This window comes from Archocentrus centrarchus, chromosome 7 (assembly GCF_007364275.1).
Source record: "Archocentrus centrarchus isolate MPI-CPG fArcCen1 chromosome 7, fArcCen1, whole genome shotgun sequence".
In the NCBI taxonomy this organism is placed as follows: Eukaryota; Metazoa; Chordata; class Actinopteri; order Cichliformes; family Cichlidae; genus Archocentrus; species Archocentrus centrarchus.
Genome location: NC_044352.1, coordinates 11,905,030 through 11,925,494, shown reverse-complemented (window position 1 = coordinate 11,925,494; position 20,465 = coordinate 11,905,030). Strand labels below are relative to the sequence as shown.

General features: G+C 39.3%; 1 protein-coding gene across 2 annotated transcripts in view; it reads right to left on the bottom strand.

Moving 5' to 3' along the window:
• Window positions 1-20,465, bottom strand: part of scube3 (signal peptide, CUB domain, EGF-like 3) — a 75,564-nt gene that overhangs the window by 16,631 nt on the left and 38,468 nt on the right. The window contains exons 5-9 of one of the 2 annotated variants that reach the window (XM_030733703.1): window positions 17,067-17,216; window positions 15,433-15,549; window positions 9,708-9,755; window positions 1,938-2,054; window positions 442-564 (exon numbers count right to left, since the gene is read on the bottom strand). In XM_030733703.1, coding sequence (XP_030589563.1) covers window positions 442-564; window positions 1,938-2,054; window positions 9,708-9,755; window positions 15,433-15,549; window positions 17,067-17,216 — 555 coding nt within the window. The remainder of the gene's footprint in view (window positions 1-441; window positions 565-1,937; window positions 2,055-9,707; window positions 9,756-15,432; window positions 15,550-17,066; window positions 17,217-20,465) is intronic. The other variant, XM_030733704.1, reaches the window with a different exon arrangement.

Genomic DNA, 20,465 nt, shown 5'->3' with positions numbered 1-20,465 from the left:
TTCACTTTGAGAGAGGCTGGGATTTGGCTCCATTGTTGTAGCCTGTCTGTCTTTCTTCAGCGTATGTTTCTGTAGTGGCTTGATTCATCCAAGAACCAGAGATTTAAGAGTTGGAGCCCTAATTTCCTACACCTGTGTTCAGCCATTGCAAACTGTTATTTGTTTTAAAGCTAGCTCTCCCAAGCCCTGCTGAGCAAAGGCTACCACTAAATATAAAGGACAAACATGCCAGAGAGGCCTGGTTTGGCTTCTCTGCAGGACAGAAATCTCTGCGTGCATATTTCTGTGGCATTAGAAAGACACTGCTGGTTTGTCATACTTGCTGTTTAATGCAAAAAATCTCAGTCCGAGAGACAAAAAGTGTTTAGCAAAAGCTTTGGAGTGGGAATAAGTAGGGGCAGTTTATTTAAGAGGCAAATGGCAATGACATGGGCTACATACCTTGACAAGTTCTCTCATTGGTTAACAGCTTGTAGCCTTTCTTGCAGCTGCACTCAAAGCTACCCACTGTGTTTCGACACACATGATCACACCCCCCATTGTTCAGACGGCACTCGTCAATGTCTGTGAACAGAAAATCATAATGAGGAGCGGACACATCAAATCACTCATCGCAGCTGCAAAGGAGAGAGCACTGAACTTAAACCTACAGCATGTAATTTTTTTGTCACTTGGAAGTAGTGAAAACATGAACATGTGTTAGTGCAGGGTGGCCTATTTACACACCCAGCAGACAAAGAGATGCATCATCATTCATCTGTTTTCCAGTCCCTTAAAACATCTAGAGTACCCGCTTTAACAAAGTTCTTAAATCTGAATAGCAAGTTGTAGCCGAGGTAAATTGGACTAACTGTGCAAAATAGGACAGTCATTTATGTGGAAATGAGCTTCAGGGATTTCCTACTGGCCCTCAGATGGGCTAAAAATCACTTTGCGTGTGACTTTAATGGGGTGCAGCTCTCGCACAGTAAAGCCTTGAAGCAGTAAGGCCTCTAGATGATCATTGTCCATCTCCTTCAGATTATTCTGCTTTTTATTTCTGTAGCCAATACTGAATCGATATGTCATGTGCTCATCTCTGCTTTTGATGATGCTCTGCCTTGGCAAGTTTGGCAGCAGCTCTGATTAATTCTGAATCATCACAAATGAGGCGTCTGTCTCTTGAGGGAGTCTTCATCATCTGGTTAAAATAAATGCATGAGAGATGGAATTAAATAATCCCTTCCTTGCTTCATCTTTGTCTCAACTCCTCAGAAGTGCCTGGCCTGAAGCGAGTGCCTGTCTTCTTGTGCCAGTGCTGCCTGCATTAATTTTTCTCTTGTTTCCTCTCAAACTAAACTAATATAAGCCAATGTATTTTTATCAGAGTTTTTAATCTAACACTGCAAGCCCCAGAAAGCACACAGCTATCCTGCTTTTCTGGAAATATATTTTGTTCACCTGCATCTCATATTTGTTTTCCCTAGTCTCTATAATTCCACATAAGGTTTGGGGAGGATTAAACATTGCATGAAAAAAAGAAAAAAAAAAAAAAAAACTCGCAAAATTATGCAGGCTGCTTGAGTTGAGGATGCTCTGCCAACACTCACAAAGATGGCAATGCAGAAGAAAACTGCCAGGAAAGCTGGTGCCACAACAAAATATTTCTTAAAATATGTTGTTGAAAAGTAGAAGGCAATGATAGATCTGTGACACCTGTATGGATACAGGCATAATAACTTGTGGTTGCAAAAGCAAATGTGGTTTCCAGAGAAAATGTAACAGGCAAGTTACAAGGGGTTCTAACTTGGGTAGGAGTGAATAACTATTTAATCATTCCTGTTGGCTCCACGCGGAGAGAGAAGCTGGCAAAATGACAAGCAGGAGAATAATTTAGTGAGTGCTGGACAGGTGCAGCTCGAATGCTGCCTGCATCCATTGGCGATGGGTGGGAATACCTTTGCAAGTCTTGCGGTCTGGCTGCAGAGTGAAGCCAACAGGACAGCTGCAGCGGACTCCTGTCACTGAATCGTGACATGTGCTATCACAGCCACCATTGTTCACTGCACAGGTCTCTGCAGGGAAACACACATTCAGTTAGACAAACCCCACAGAAAATACAAAGTAGATGCTGTTGTGACCTACTTATTTCTTCCAATTGAAACAGCATACATGCATACTGGTGTAACTGCAAAAATGAGAAGACACACCATTATATATACCATTATTTTTGTGTCAAACAGGAGGAGCATGCTAATCAGGTGTTGAGTGGCAGAAGTGAATGAAGAGGTAGAGACAGAGAGAGGAAACAGTAATGAATGCAGCTGATGAATGAGATTACCTGTCAGAGAAACAAAGTTTGTCAATAGTGAAAGAAGAGAGTCATTAGGAAATATAGTTAACACAGCCAAACATGGGACTTTCATTTGTTGTGTTTGTACGTACATGTGTGAAAGGTATGCAAGAATGTACGTGTTTGCTTCTCTTTGGTCAAAGCAAATTATGACCTTCAAAAGTCTTTTATACTGTAGGAAATGTCTCCCCTCCATTATGAAGGGAGAATTTTTACTTTGCAGACACATGTGGACAAAACCACCAGTTTCTTCCTGTTTTTGACAAAACCTTCCAGGCATTTTGGGGATAAAAAAGCAATTTCAGCTCCCTGGTCCCTATGTTAGCTAGGCTGATTTGAAAAAGCCAGGTAGTCAGTAAGGACAGGAAAGCTGAGGTCTTTTCTCTAGACAGTGACAAATTTCACACAGACTTTCATTTTAAGCAACAGTATGAGAGAGTTGCTCTAACATCTGAGACCAGTGGATTTCTGCTAGTTTCGGCAGCTTTATAGATAGGCTCACACACTTCAGAACAAGAACAACAACAACAAAAATTTAATACAACAGCAATCACTTAAACTCGCTGTAAAGAAACCCGTCATATACACATCTCATCAATTCTCTTTTATGGGCAGTTGAATGCTGGCTGGTAGCTTGCCAAAAAAGGAGCCAGCACAGCTGGGCTAGTCTAAGACTTCACGCTGTTAAGGCGATGGCAGCTAACACATGGCACTGAAAAGGGAATGTAGCTGTACTGTTAGTGTTTATTTATTTATTTTTTTAAATAAAGAACAAGGATCCCTTTGGGAAACCCTTACCTTCTTCAGTTCTAAAATTAAGAAACCCCTTGATAATTCAGTTAAATTCATTTTTTTTATATATAGCGCCAAATCACAACAACAGTCGCCTCAAGGCGATATGAACTGCAGCAGCCATAATCAAACTTCTCTCAAATTAAAATCTCAGTTAAAGAGTAGAATGATGTATCAAAGCAAAGCAGGCGCTAAAAGTGATGTAATTTAGTGTTTTACAGCCGTTTCTTAGAAACAACACAAAACACACCAGTGAATGCTGTTGCTCAAGGCTAAACATGGTGTATCAATATACCAGGACAAGTTTTAAATAAACGTTGATTCAGATGATGCCATAAAAACAAGGTTAAAAGAATAATTTTAACACAGAAATAACTAGGTCTAAAAAACCTAAGTCTAAACATCACTATAAAGGATGGCTGACATTTAGCCATACTTGGACCCACTATTTAAGCTTGACTATATACAGTCTATTCTTGGTATCCCTGTTTACTGGCTTTAGCATACAGTATGTCTGCTGCTGTATATTGACAAGAATTCTATTCCAGGGTTTCTTGGATCACTTAAATAATGTAGCAGATCATATTATTTATTTGCTTTAAATGTAATTTTCTATAGTCTTTGTCAACTATAATACTCTCTACCTAATATGAAAGCTTACATGTGTTTGTCATTGTGTTTATACTGCTTCCACATAAAAAGATAAACGTGTAACAAATAAAACTCACTACTGCTCAGTTCTGGGCCTGCAGCCTTGTTTTGTCCATAATGGATCAGTAACATAATAACACCTGCTAAAAATACCAAATTTTGATTAGTATTTGTTTTGTAAATAACATTACTGAGTCACCAGAACTAAAATTTTATTTTATTTTATTATTTATATATATATATATATATATATATATATATATATATATATATATATATATATATATATATATATATATATATATATATATATATAAATAATTTCAGGTTAATTTAATTCTATTTACATAGCACCAAATCATAACATTAGTCATCTCAGATCATTTTACACAAATATCATATATTATATAAGGGATATGTTAGGGAAAACTAACAACCACCCCTTAGCGAGCACTTCTACCATCACTCAGTGCTGCACAATCATTTATGTCTACCATGGCATCTAAGCAACTTTCCCATATGGAAAAGGCATAATATAATTAACATAATTATAAGCTTTAGTGATGCTAATTTCAGACTGGTTGCCCTCAGTCGTTATGAAAATCCCTGAAAGTCAGATTTTTTTTTTTTTAACTTTTTATTTACCCATTTTTCTTTTGAGAGGGGAACATACAACAAAGGGGGGGGGGGGGACTGAGAATCACAAAACCCAGTAAATAAAAGTTCACAACACAATAAACAAACAGTAGTAACAGGGGGCACTTTCTGAAGTCTAAGATGTTCAGACTTTTATAGAATTTATGACTTTGACACATGTTTGGACTTAGAGACATACCATTCAGCCCATGGTTTTCTATGGGTGCTTGCTTTAGTCCTCAAGGAATGAGTACATTTTTCCATGGAATGTATTTCTTCTACTATGTCCAGCCACTCGTCTGTCTTTGGAGGATCACATTTTAGCCAGTTTCTCATCATGGTCTTTTTTACATGCCACAGTCAAAAATTTGAAGAGATACTGTATATATCCTCATTTCAAATCATGTCATTCCGGGGTCCTTAGGGATATCATAGCCAAACACAGTATAGCCTCTAAAATTAAAAGAACTTAATCCCAGAATGGTTTTAGTTTTGCGCATGACCAAAACAAAATAAATAAATAAACAATGAGTGATTGGCATTCACTTGCCTGCATTGTCTCCAATACTGTTGGGGTGTATCTAATTGTTTTCTTTTCATGTGAGGCGTAGTTAAGAAACAGATGAGGTTTTTCCATCCAAATTCTCTCCATCTTTTAGAACTAGTTAAAGATTGCTGTGTCTTACACAGAATGCCAATCATCCTCTGGAAAGTCAGAGATTTGAACTGAACTGTTAAACATTTAGAGGGAAAGATTCTTGTGCTAGACTGCCGTTTGATTTTTCTTCACCCTTCAACACAATTCGGCCTCATATTTTAATCAGAAGGCTTAAAAAACAATTCAACCTGAATAACAATCTTGTTGGCTGGATTTTTGACCTTTTAACTATTTGTCCGAATAAATGGAATAGTTTATCCAGGCAGAGCAGACCTGATCCTGGCCAATCAGTTCTGCTCCTGGACTGGCTCCCCACTGGGATGTGTGCTTTGACCCTTATCATTTATCTTCCACACACATGTGTGTTAGAGCAGGTTCAAAAACAGGATCATTTTAAAGTATGCAGATGGCTCTGTTATCTTTAGTCAGCTCCAGCATTATGAGAGAAGCCGTGGCCCAGTCCTTGATGATTTTGTTAAATGGTGTGATAAATCTGCAGTTAACCGAATCTAAGACAAATGATATGATCACTGATTTAAAAAAAAAAAAAAAGCTTGCTGGCAAGAGGTCACGTCCATTAAGCGACAGAATGTATTCAGTCTTATAAAGATCTTATTGACTCTAAATTAAACTTTGAAGCAAACTGTGAAGCTGTGTGTGAAAAAGGCCATCAGCATCAGTCATGTTTGAGCAAACCTTAGCATTTTCACATTGAAAAAACCATGACAATTTTAATTTTATTGTTCTTTTATTGGGGCCGTTTTGTTCCTTACTTGGTATCATGTTTGGATATTTATCTGTAACCAACAAAAACTCACTCAGTCAAATTGTTAAGATGTCTAACAGGCTGACTGTTGAGCCACAGCTGAGCGCAGCATCCTCAGAAACAGACAGACAGTCCCAAAAGCTGACTGGTTTGATTTTACTCGATGACTCGCGCCCTTTGTATAATGAGTTTCAGTTTCTTCCATCTGGATGAAGGTTTCAGGTCCCAAAGTGCAGAGCAGCATTAGCCATCACTCAGATGAACAAAGTTTTGCCATCCTACATGATGCTGTGAGAATTCTCTATTATTATTAATATTTATCTCTTCATTATGTTGTATTATGCTTATCTGTTGCCTGTTGTCTTTCTTTGTTTTGAAAGTGTCCATGTGAGGATGGATGACTCAGACCAGATTTACTTTTGTCTACTCTTTGTAGTCAGCAGATCATAGTGATTCTGCCTCTGATCCTTTGCAGGAGAATGATGGCTCATGATAAAGTATGATACCCCAGTCCCAACCCAGACTTGAGAGTGCAGCACTGTGGGTTCACATAATTGCAAAGTGTGAGCAGAGACAGTTGGCAGACAAGATGATAAGACAGTGTTAGAACATGCCTCCAAAATGCTTAGTCAGGCAGCCATCTCACCAAACTGTAATGACCATGTGTTAAGAAAGCAAAGAAATATTTTGGGCATTATGGTTTCTGTGAATAGAGGGCAGAGACACTCACTCCGGTATGCGTGTCAGTTTGTGTGATTTGGATGCACACCAGCCACATCTACAGTGCACTTGGATTGGGAGAGGCAACTGCAGTAACAGTGGGCCGACTTTTCTAAATATCCTCCAATATAATCTGCAGGGTGTTTGCTCTAATGCTGGGCCTCCGTATTATGTCTCATACAGAGAGGTTCAGACAGTGTACACAAGCTTTTAACAGAAGCCACATGATTTTAGCCGTAGCACTTCTTCAATTACATCAGCTTGTCATCAGACATTTATGACGACTGCAAACAAAACATCAAAGGAAGAGGGGGCAGAATTCACAAAAAGACACAAGGCAAATTCCTCTTTGGTGTTGATCACTGATTGCCTGGTGGAAAAAAACAAAACTGGATTTTCATGATCTAAAAGCAAAGATACAGCCAGAGTAAAGTTACTCAGAGGGTACAGGGTTCATCACATTAGGGGAGTGCTTTCTCAGTAACACAAAGCACATAATAAGAAAATAAAACTACGAGGAAACAGGCTGCTAAAGTTCTGGGATCTTGGGAAAGTTTGGGACTTGCAACCACAAAGTGGTACAGTAACAGAAAAAATTAGGAGACAAACCTGTTAAAGCAGCATGTAAAATATGTGTCTGGCTGCTTATGTCTCCATTTCAAGAAGAAAAAAAAAAAACAACCTGAAACTGGGACACAAATATCTTAATATAGGTCAGACTGTTATATTGGAGAATGTGGGGAACTCAGTGTTCATGTACATGCTACAGCAACAACTAGTAACTTGAAACACTACTTGTTTGCTTCTTACCTTGAACGGGCTTCTACTCCTCTGAGAACAAGCCTCCTCCCTCAGTTCCTTACATGGTGTAATTAAATCGTAAATCTCTTTGATGTATCAAGGTTTGATATGTCTTCACAGATTTATGAGTTTATTTTTCCTGGCATCTTTGCCTGCATTTGTATTAAAACACAGCTCATCCTGAAAATTGGGATGAATTGCATTAGTGATATTATCAAGTTACAATACCTTTTCTCTCTTTTCCCCTCGACACGTGTACTGTTGTTCATTTTACAGCAAATGTAGTGGAACAAATTACTTTTGGCCACAATAGAGAAAAAGAAACACTGCAATTGATCATTTTCAGCAATTTTAGACACAAGACTACATGTGTATGAAAAATGAAGTTGGGAGGGGTTCTGTGTTTTATCTTTTGTATGAAGTAGTGCTGAATCATGGACACATTACTGGCTCTCTTACCGGAGCTAATAGGCCGTGGTGATGGAGTTTAGGAACACCAAAGCTGAGTGTTTGAAAAAGTGCAAGCTTAATTTCACTCATTTCAGTCACATCAAAATACAAATAAAGACAAAGTCTTTGGTCTGCCTCTTGATGTTTTGGAGTTTTAATAAAGAAGACGGTCTAGTAATTTTTTAAAGTGGATTTGAGCAATAGTTCTCCAGGCTTTCTGAAGGTCTTTCAACATTTTTCTTTGGACACTGGCAGCTTTTTCCATTCATTCCATTAAGTCCAGTTCTTGTACCTGACCATTTTTAGAGGAATTTTTTTTTTTTTTTGGTTGTTGTTTGTTTGTTTCGCCACTTAAAGACTTCTGAATGAGTCAAGTATAAAAAAGGCACTTAACTAGTGTCGTGTCTACACATAACAGACAACTTAACGAAGAACTTATTTTAAATTGTGTCTGTAGGCACTTACAGTACTAGCAGCCTGTTGCAAAAGTGCACAATTTGCTCCCATTTCTTTAGTTATATCTATTTTTTTAAAAATCCCAGTGTTTGATAACACAGTTTGACAGGTATGTATTTTTGCACAAACAAGGTGTTTCCAATAGAGGTATTAGTCCAGATGCATCTGGCCCATCAGCTAATCCATCTATTGTTCAGTGAAGCTTCATCTGAAATGGTCTCAGGGGAAGGGTGGCTGTCAAGAATCCATTTTTAAGGAAGGGGAAATGGAGAGAAAAGGCTGAGGTATGCCAAATTATACAAGAACTCAGTAGCAACAGGGCTTACAGAGTGACAAATTTAAATTAGAAATCTTCGGTTCAAGAGTTCAACAGTTGGTTCAACAGTGTCTACAGCAATGTGAAAAACACAGAGGAGGTTCTGTCATGGTTTGGGGCTGCATTTCAGGCAGTGGTCTTAGAGATCAAAACTGATGAAATTGTGAACACATGGTCAGATTTTGATCCATCATGCACTACCACCATCACTTGCAAGGGCTTTTTCAGCATGACTCCAAACATACTGTCAATGCAGTAAAAGAACACCTAGGTAGAAAGAGATACAATGAAACACTATCAGGCATAGATTGGCCTCCCAAGAGTCTGGACCTCAACATTATTGAAGCAGTGTGGGATCATCTTGACAGAGAATGGAACAAAATGCAAAAGAAGAGCTTTGAATGTCCTTTAAGTAGCCTGGAGAACTATTCCTGAAGAGTAAAAGAAATGACAAGAAAGCTTAACTAACAGAGTTCAGGCTGTGTTGAAGAATAAATGTAATCATACCAAATATTGCCTTTCAAGCTTGTTTGAATTGCGCAAACTATGTCCTCTGTACATTTTAAGTTACTGATTATGCAAAAAAATTGTCCCCACGTGTGATTTATTATTATATACTATATAATTAGGTTAGCCATAATTAGATGGTTAAGGGTTCATCAAGAATGCTGCTTCATCGTGAAGACTTTGGTCCATGCAAAAGCAGAGTTTTTATGGCTGAGTTTTTATTTTGGCATAAAAAGAAAATAGAAAATCTGTGAGTTATTGACTTTTAATGAAACCATCTGAGAATTTTATAGGGGAAATGTCTCCATTGTACTGTAGCTCCTCACAACTTGGCCACCTTATATATTTCTATAATTTTATATAATGCTCATTCTGCTGGCCAGTGGCTCCCTGTTTGTAGCTGTGTTTTGAAAAGGAGTGGTTTGACACAGGCAGTGGGTGTTATTGAGAGGGCATTCACAGAAAGAAGAGGAAGGTGATGAGGTAGTCAGAGGTCAAGGGTCAGAAGGGCGATGCCCATGTTGTAAGGGGAAGGGCCTGATCAGTGTCTTCTAGGTTAGCTTCCACTATGCACCACACCTACATACCCCCAGAGAAAGGAGTCAGAGGAGCACATATTTACCATTAGGGAACAGCTGTGGGGCTGCCTGGGACTGGACACTCCTCTCCCCTGCATGCACGTACACACACGCACGCACACACACATTGTTAAAACACCACTTCAATTCTATGTACATGTAAACCACAAAGGACTTGTATGTTGTGCCAGCCAGTTCTCACTCCTAACTCGTCACATACTGAGGTTTTGTTAGGACCCACTGATGTCGCACTGGGTGTTACTCTGTCATTTTCAAAACACAAGGTAGTCTGACAGACTTCAATTGGTCCCTCACCTTCTTATGCCTGGTTCAGACTTCACTATATCAGCCCAATTATGGCTCAGAGGAGATAATTTTGTCCTGCATAGTGTGTCTTAAATCTGGGATTTAATCTGAGATGCCACACAACAGCTCGAGATCCACGACTGTTCCTTTACTTCTGTGAGGCTCACGAATATGAGCATTGAGAACGCCACCAGTCATTGAAAAACTAAATATGATCAAGTAAAAAAGGAATTATGTTGTTGATGTAGCAAGGTGGAACTGCGAAATGGAGAAGACAGCCAGTATCATAGACACCGCATTGTTATTTTCCATTCTTTTCCAAAAAATGGCAAGCTTGTGCCTCCTTCTCAATGACATTGCACATGTTGTGAAAGACTACAAGCACGACTGATCAGGGAACAGTGCCTAGTCTGTCGTGTCTCTCAGTCACAAAATGGCAATATTTTATGATTATATAATTGCATAATCTGAGTTGCCAGACAAAAATACCATCTTGTATGAAACTGGGCTTATGTAGATGCCATTAAACTGAAGGAAAATGTGCTCTTTTGGCATTGTAACTGTTGTGGGATGAAAAAAATTTTGTAACCAATAAGCAGAGATGCTTTTTGCAGTTTGAACTTTTGGTAATGCTGTGAAACAGTGTATTTTAACCCAAGCCATGATCTTTTCCTAACCTTGGTGGGTTAACCCTAACCAAGAATATTTATTGTCTAATCATTTCCAAGCAGTGACAGCAAAGAAAAATTAAGTCAAAGTATAACAAATGTGTATAAATAACCCAAATGGCTCAAACCACAGACTGTATATAAAAGATGGATGTGGAGCTAGCCAGGTTGATGTAATCTATTAGTGGATCAACTGCAGTTTGGAAGACTCGAGCTGGGCATTTTAGTTTCCACCACCATAAACTCATCAGGAAAAAGTCTACTCAGGTCATAAATTAATTTTCTCATAGATGACGTTTGTAAAATTTGACATTTCTGCAACCAAAGAAGTTGCCCCCTGCTGGTGACTAGAAAACAGGCTTCTGGCACTTTGTCACTGGCTTCACTTTTTAAACTGTGACCAAAATGGGTCCTAAACAAATGTCAGTATTTGACGAGTTGCCAGCAAGAATGTGCTGGTTATGCAAAATAAGAACTAATTTGATGTTCTGTACCTTATTCCCAGCCATATGGTACCTCGGTTTCCCAATCCATTCTTCTTGAAAAATAAATACTGTGCGAACACAGCCTAACATCTTAAATGGGAAATGTGCTTATTTCCTTCTTTATTTCTTCTTTTACAGAGGGATGGGAGGACACCCTGAAGACATGGCCTTAACCACTATTCTGCTGCTGCACAGTTAATGGAGGGAATTGTTTTTACAGTAATAAAGATAGGCATATTTTATTAATGGCGTGGAACACAGTCTTGTGTATTTGAAAGCAGACAAAATAGAAAAGATACAACTGAGAGTCAGTTGTTTTGGATTTTTTAAAATGGTAGGTCACGGAAGCCGTCACTGAATAAACCGTCACTGAATAAATGCTTTTCATTTTTCATTTATGTTTGACAGACTGTTGCCTCAGCACACATTTAGCTTAGCCTGATTGTTGGCACAGCCACAAACAGCGCAACTTGTTTCTGATCTCCGTAACATGTTGGAAAATGCTACAAGGCCACTTTTTCAGGTCATCCAGCTATTGCTGGGTAGTAGGAGGCTGAGGTATGATCACATTATCCCATTCATAGAGTGGCAGGTTGCACTAACACATCATTTATTTCCAGGAGGCTTCAGAACACTCACCAACTCTTACAGAGGCCAATTTAGTGAAATGAATAACCAGAACTAATGAGAAGCATCATGGAGCAGGGAATAAGGTAGATTGCATGGCTGATAAGGGACTACTTCTCCTGCATTAAACAAATCATTCATGTTCATTTATGCTGGAAGGTGATAATGACATTAGAGAATGACATTATGCTGTTGCAAAAGAAAACACAAGCTCTTACTGGGAACATATGAACAAACAGATTAATCATTTCCAAATCCTGTCAACAAACTGATAATGAAAGTTCTTGCGCTAAATTAAAAGGGTGACATTTCAAGGCAAAAGTATTACCTTGCAACATGCGCTCATGCAAATGCATATTCCACACAGCACAAAGAAAAGGCAGTTGGATTGTTTGTGTAAGATGAGGCTTTTGCTAGTTAGTATGAGCACCGAGAGTCTTGACAGACAGACAGCAAGTGGTGGTTAGTGCCGCAAGCTGAAAGTCAGGGACAGCCAGATTCATTTCTGCACTTTATAGGGTCTTTTTATGGTCAGATCATTTCAGAATTAATGTTGTTAGGCTGTTAAGTCAAGTCTCTAAACACTGTCAGTGGCCTAGCCATATAATTTATGTGGTGCCAATAAAAATGATTTCAAAAAGCATTACTGTCCTTTTGTTTTCCTCTCCTCTATAATTTATGTCAAATTATGACTTTTAATTGACTGGCTTCTACTTCAACAAACTGCACAGGCAAAACTTGCTTAGTGAATGCCATTTCTACAGTCCTCTGAGTGTATATTTAGCTTTGACTTCACACTCAACTACAAGCACATATTTTAGTATGCCGTCCATGCACACTCACCCATGATATAGCTAGGGTGGAGGATTGGGTGCACAGTGCCAAAGAGAAAATGGCTGTTTGACACTCTAAAATTGCAGTAAGATCTTTCATTCTTATCTGTGCAGAACTTATGCTAAATCAATCACACACGCCCCTGTAATTAAAGCAGGTAGTTTCTGGATTGGTCACTCTGCAGTCTACAGCCAGCCCTTTTGAGGTGCCAGATGAAGGAGCAGATGTAGATGTTCGAATCAAAACTGTAACACCGTAAAGCATGCAGACTTTATATCTAGCGGCACAGTTCCACCAGCATGTCCCAATCCCGGCATGGAGCATCCAGAAAACAGTGGTTCTCAGCACACAGAGGACAGGGCACAGTGAGCCATCTGAATACACCACAGACCACCCGAAACGAGAGCAATGTGTTTATGTTATGGGCATGTGCCTGAAGACTACATGTGTTTACATGCATGTGATGCATGCATGCAGGATATGTACTGTATGTTTGTGTGGTTGTTTGTATAGCCTTCACTTTGTATTATAAAATGCATCTCTCAACTCTCTTTGTGTGCGCGCGCATGTGTGTGTTACATAGTGTGGCCAACTCTTCAGATGATTGAACTCCTGAGCATGTCTGCATCTGACTGCGATTTGTAGATGTTTATGATTTGCTGTGCTAACATCATGAATGCTTCCACATGATGGCTGCTCTTTTCTGATACCTGGACTTCACTTGATACAAAGTCTGTAAAATAATACTGATTTTCTAAATGTGTTGTAAGAAATCTGACTTTAAAGAGTGTGTGTTTGTGTGCATATGAGCGAGAGACGATGTGTGCCACCCACCATAGCCTTCCTAATAAAAAAAATTTCCAGCTAGAGTATCATCAGAGGTGAGAGCAGAAGGATAAAGAACAAGCACTTCCAAACAGAGAGGCATATGGTGCATTATTACAAAATGCATCACTAAGCATGGGGAAGGAGATTCATCATAAAAGGAATGAAAATGTGCAGAATGCATATGAAACACCCCGGAAAATGGACTAAAGAGTGAAGATACAGCACACTGAAAGAACCCACCTGCCTAATGACAAAGCCACTGACAAAGCAAAAGCTGCTTTGTAATAATTTGCTTTGCTGTTGCTTTTGGATGGAGTATGAGGAGACTAAATCAATCAATAGTGAGGCTAAACAGGCATGTATTTTCACTTTGTGCTGTTTCTATGGAGACCCTCTACAATCTAAATGATTTACTATTGCTGAATGCAGTGAATGGAGGGTATTATCACTGCATGTCATACAGACATAAAGCCAACAGGCTTTTTCTTTTTATTATTTGTCACTCATTTGTGACTTTTAAAGCAACACAATCCAGTAATATTGATTTAGAATTTAAATTGTTGGTTTTACTCACTGAAAAAATACAAAAGAAAAGTCTTTGTTCAAAAGCAGAGCTGTATTTATTGCAATTTGTTTTAGCAGAGGGATAAAGTTATTGTATTATTCAATTTATTTATAAATCTTTTATTCACTATTGTCTTAGAAACCCCACGGAGTTACTCATAATGCACAGCAGCAATGCCTTATTGAAGGTCTTCCAATGTTCCTCTCACTCACTCACTCACTCTCTCGTCAGTGGTTTATGATGCAGAGTGTTTGTCTTATTGAGGTTTTATTTTCTAAAACAGAGTTTGTCAAAAGAGGCGCCCCTGTGCCCTCCCTCCACCACTGTAACTCCAGACTCTGTGGGGGAAATCAGAGCTTTTAACTGGCTGACTGCTTCCTAATCTAGCAAACCAAATGTACATATGCTCTGCCGTGAATAAGACTGGCAAAGACATATAATTTTGCTGTGGCCAACTTTGCGGCATCCTCTTGGCCTAGGACTGTACAGCAATAATGACAGGTTGGCTGACCAGACCTTGACACAGGTCTGGCTCTCATCAGGGCTGCGGTATTAAAGGGGATCCAGAAACACTGAAATGATCAGCCACTACCCAAACCAGGCTCTCAAACTTAACAGCCACCGAAACCGAGCAATCACCTCACCAGTCTGCTCTGCAGGCGCACCTTCTAATTCTATGTTTAGACAGTTTTTCTTCATAGGAATATGTCTTATCCAACTTACTTATGCTCCCATTACAAACCCAGGTCACTAAGTACAGGCTAAATTGCTGTAAATGGGTTTGTAATGTAAACAGAAGCTATTAATGACACTTCGGTTAAATAAGCAGGTAAGACTGCCGATGAAAAATCTGTGCATTTCTGCATGGCTACGCTAAATATACGTTTATAAAGACCTGTGCTTTGACTCTTCTGCACTCACAGCTCCTATCTGATTTAAAACTGCCCTTCACAACAGTTCAATATGCCTGAGTAGCTGAATGATTTTTACTCAACATAAGTCAACTGAGGCAAACACTGATAAATGCCAGTGGAAGGTTAGGTCAGGCATTTGAGTTAATCCCCAATGGGAAGCAGTGGAGGAAATGACCCAAGTGCTAATAGAAGGTGTGTGTCTGACATGGCTGAGAAAAACAGAGGAAAAGGCACAGGAGAAGCCAAGGCAGATGCAGGGACTGAGAGGTTACTGGAGCAGCAGTAGGAGAGGGAAAAGCACAGTGGGTGGTAGCCTTTTGTCCTTGCATGTCACAGATCAAGAGAAAAGGCTCAGGGATACAGTTATTTTAATGAGGCCTGTTTCTCAACTTGCATTTTATCACATAAAACTAATTTCAAACGTTAATTAAATTTGCTGTGGGAAATTGGGTGCCAAGCTAATCATTTGTAGTTTTACATTTTCTCATTCAAAAGCTATTATTCCTCGCCTTTGGTAGTTGCATCGGGGTGAGATGACTCACCTACACAAGTCTTTCCATCGCTGTGCAGGACAAACTTCATGTGGCAAGAACACTTGGGGCCGTGGTCTGTCTCCTCGCAGATGTGCTGGCAGCCCCCATTACCGTAGTTGCACGTCACTGTGAAAGGACACATAGTTAACACAAATGGTACTTTGAGGATTATGCACACTCTCAGTTATTCATTTGAAAGTCAGCAAAGAGGTGAGAGGAAATAGGGGGAAGAGATGGTATGACATGGAAAAAAATGCACATTTGGATGGGACAATCTAGCACACACACACACTCTCTGGGCCATATGCTCTATGACGTAAATACTGCAGGCTCAGTTCAGCCCTCTTCAAAGATGCATAATGTCCATAGAGGAATGTTTCCTATGGAGTTTCTCGAGGTGAGCTGAAAACTGGTTGAAATTAGATGCAAGAAAAGTGGTTGCTATTACCATGATTGTTGTTTAACCTCAGTAATTTTGACTCAATAAGTACAATAAAACTATAATAGCAGTGCAATAAGAGCATAATGCGACCTCTAAATATCCAACAACATTTTCTTTGTTTATTAAATGCTATGTACAGCTGGACTTAGATTAATGTCAAAACCTGTGCAACATAATGCTAGTGGAGCGTGCATTGATTTAAATATTCGCCACCTCAGGTTCTGAATCCATGTTAATTAAATAAACCACACTTCTTGGTTAATTAATTCATATCTCACACTTAATCCTTTTATCCTCCTGACTACATATCTATACTGGAGTTGTAAAAGGTCACATTTTTAAACTCACCAACACTCAGTGAGCAAGCAGCTGAAATCATTCACTGCAAGTCACTGTGAATCAGAGGATTATCATTTTATTCCTTTTTTTTATTTATTCTACAAAATATATAAAAGCTTTAAGTCATTAAAACAGTACACATGTTATGACAATTCTTAAATACTCAGAATAAGCTCTCTCTGTTACATAAATAAGGTGCAGAGTACAATTTCTGGTCTACGTTTCTGTGTTCAGGCAAGGGGAGCATTAAGTTTGGCACTTTTAACACACCTGTGATGACAGAGTGAAAAAGAGCACGAGCGAGCCTAGGCTTCTACCGCCATCCTGTCTGCACCCTACCATCCCAGCGCCTTTTGCCCTTTTCCTGGGCTGTCACAGAAAAACTATAGAATAACACTTCTCCAATCCTTATCCAAACACAGACAAATCCCCCATCAGCCCTGGCCCCAGCTCTGACAGGATGATCTCGGTTGCACAGCAACAGGAAGTGTGCGCTGTCCGTCAGAGCAGTCCCCTTCGAGTAACCTCCACACACTTGCCCCAGTTGTGTAAATGATTGCTACTCATCTGATAAACATGTTTTTTTCTTTACAAGAACTATTCCGAAGATTAGTCACGGTTTGGTAATGCAACATAAATGTCAGTTGCCAACTTCAAATCTGATGGAAGGCATTTGTGGAATGAGTGCAATTATCCATAACCGGCTAGTTTCCAACCCCAATCACCTTTTCATGAGGAGTCTATAAACCATCCTTCTGGCACGTTTCCCTATCTCTGTGTCTGTGTGTGCACACACACGTGTGTGTATGTCTATCATTTATGGAGCGAGCAACTAAATATGCTTCATGTTGAGATTACTTACACTTGCAGTCCTTCATGTTACGTGTAAGCTGGAATCCTGGTCGACACTCGCAGGAGATGCCACCCTTCTGCGTTTCCCTACAAATGTGTGCACACCCATGATTCTTGTCCATACAGGTGGGTCCCTCATTTTTTGAGCCATCTGGTTGCACTGTGAAGGAAATAGCAAAAGCAGGAGACAGAGATTTAATCACAACTGCAATATAGACATAATGTTTTTAAAGCCAAAGACCGTTCACTAAACCAAAGTTTAAAGTGTGATTTTAAAGTAGATATTACAGAGAATATAAGTGGGCTGGAAAAGCCTCACAGATGCCTTGAACATTCTAACCTTCAGTGCCTCATATGCCTACTGGTGGTGACTGATATGCCCAGTTACCCCTTTACAAAGATTCGAGTCCTTGTTGAAACATGCAGGCTATAAAAAGGAGGCTGCCTGCAGAAAGGATAAAACTCCCAGCAGGAGCTGATCCCGTAGACCTGTAATTTTAATTGAGGTAATCCCCCATAAAGAAAAGAACACAATGAAAAACCCTTCCTGGTTAAATTCTCCCTGTTGAGACTGAGATCAAAAGGGATTGCACTAAAGGAGGGGTGTAAGTGCACATTTTCATGAGTCATCAAGGTTCAAACACTTCAGTAAGAACATGACAAAACCTCTCATACAACACAAAATAAAAGACACTGAAAAAAGGACTTTCATCATTTAAAGCTTTACTTGACATGACACACAATGATGCATCATTTCTGTGTGATGTATAAATGCTTGATGAACAGGCACAACAGTCATCCAGCATACATTTCCATCCCTCGTGCCATAAATTATAAGACAAATGTTGCAGTGCTCTCTCTCTCTGCTTTAGCTGCATACTCTGATAAAACTGACATCTTTGCAGAAGAAGACTGATATTTGACTTATCCCTTGTGAAACCTTTCCTACACTGCAGATGCAGTGACAAACCTCAGCTCTCAGGCTCATTAAAAACCAAACAGATCTCCATCCCTTTCCTTTCCTTTTCCTTCCCTTTTCTGGTGTAGAGGGAGGCAGTGAGCAAAAGACATCTCCATTAATGTCTCATTAAATTTGCTGTCACACTGAAGGGTGTTTGGAGGTCTAACTTTTTTAATTAGCCAACTTTTTGCTATATATTGAAGCATTTGCATATGTGCATGTAAGTGTCAACACCTAGTAAAGAACATATAACCTTGTGCACTCTTCCTGAACACTCATTGTAGTGTCTTGACAACTATATGCTGTCATGTAATAAACTCCTTGTTCCTGCCTCAAAAGTTACAAAGAGAAAGCATTCTCAGTTTGACATAACATGTTTTTAAATTTTTCTGTCCCTAAGTACAATAACCTATTCTGATTATGCCTTTTTGTTTTCCAGATGTTTTGTCCAAAAAGAAAGAAAAAAAAGAAAAAAGTACCCTCTTATTTTATACATTGCCACATTTCCACTCACGACTGTTGTCAGGAACCCATTCTGAGTCTTTCTTTACTTCAAGGAGCTGACAATGTGAATGTGATAGGCAATTCTGACCTCCTTGTTAAATACTGTCCATCACTTTAAGTCTGTCAACAAGTGTCACAAGGTCATGCAATCCTCTCAGACTTTCCTGTCTGAGCTGTTGGCGTTCTGGCAGACGGGGTGAACTGTCAGACAGTAACTGCAACAACAGCTTTCCCGGCAGCACAGAGACTCAACACTGAACAAACACAGAGCCAAAAAGAAAAGGGCATGGCAGGACTAAGCGAAGTGAACATGAATGAGCATTAAAGCACTGCAAATTTCCCAGTGAGTCATGTGGCTATTTAAGCAGGATATGGAATTCAATGGTCCCTTTTCTTGACTGTGTCTATCTGAGGCCAGAGCCAAAAGCATACCTCTATGAACTTAAAGAATTGAATTTCCAGCTACTCCCAAATGGACTAAAAGATTATTTACTAAGGTTGTATTATGCATCCCAAACCTCACTTCACTCTCCCTTCATTTTTATGCAGCCCCTTTACCCCAACACTACAGACCCATCCATCAATAACATGTCAGATTGGGGCCAGAACCTGGGCTTTCGACTCTCTGAGGACCAATAAAAGGCAAAGTGTTGACACAATGGCCCTTTTCTCCAGGCTCGACCCACCTATCATCCACCATGTGCAGTTTCCTCTAACTTGCTGCCAAAAGCCTCCAGTTTTATCATTACTAAATGATGGGAAGCAGAAAGAAAAACATGCTTTTATATGGAGTTGGACAGGAAAGTGAAGAAGAGAAACAATATGACTAAAAAGAAAAAAAAAATCATACATGCCATCATCCACTAACACAATCTGCTGAGCCATAAAACATAACTCTATACATAGAAAGCAATAAAAACTATAACGGGCCACTTTCTAGACAGAAACCTGGACAGGAAATAAAGCTTAAAGTGTTGGAACTGAGCAGGAGCCATTCAAGAGGATCCAGATTTTCATCTCACTCAAAAAAGATGGGAATTTTCAAAGCTTCTTCACTTTGTCGTCTTTAAAAAAAAAAAAAAAAAAAAAAAAAGGGAAACAGTAATTAAAGAAAACAAAATAACCACAATTTTTTTCTACTAGGACAGGTTGTGACCTCTGTACAAGCACTAATAGGTAATGCACTAAAAACAACCGCAGATCTGTGCTGAACGGATAGCTAGGGATTGGGGGAAATGTATAATCGCTGTAATAAAAATTAAGCTACAGCCAGCAGCTGATTATTATAACCGTCTCTTATCTTATTGTTTAATTCATACAAGGTTGCCTGTGTACAGAGTCAGCCTGTTTTTTCCCCTTGCTTGTGCTTGTGACAGTACGTAATAATAATAATAGTCCCATGTAGGATCCCATTCGGGAGTGGAACAGCTCTAAAACCAACACTGAATGCACAATGAGTAAATATGTAATAACATGCTATTATTATCTATGTGGTGCTGTCGGCAGCTGATGTGTGGTGAGAGCTGTAATGTTTAGATTGTTTAACTGAAACAATTAACAATTAGTTTAAAGAAATTGTCTCAATCTCAAAAAAAAAAAATGGGGAACCCAACCACACCACACCCCCCAAAAGGATTGAATACACCATGGTTTTATTGACTTACTACAGTGTAGATACACTTCAAGAAGACTTAATGCAGTGAGATCATGCTTAATTTCCAGGAGTCTTACAGCATGATCCGCCAGGATAAAGTCAGAATCGATTTATGTGTTTGTCAGTAAGAGGAACTTCAGCTTAATATGTGAGGTCAGCCACAATGCCTGCAGGACACAGTATTAAGTGCAGGTCACATTCAAAAGATGCCTTTCTGAAAACCATCAGTTCAGGACAATGAATAGTGAAGGAAGCTAAGGATTTACTGATGATAGAAACTCCACCAGACA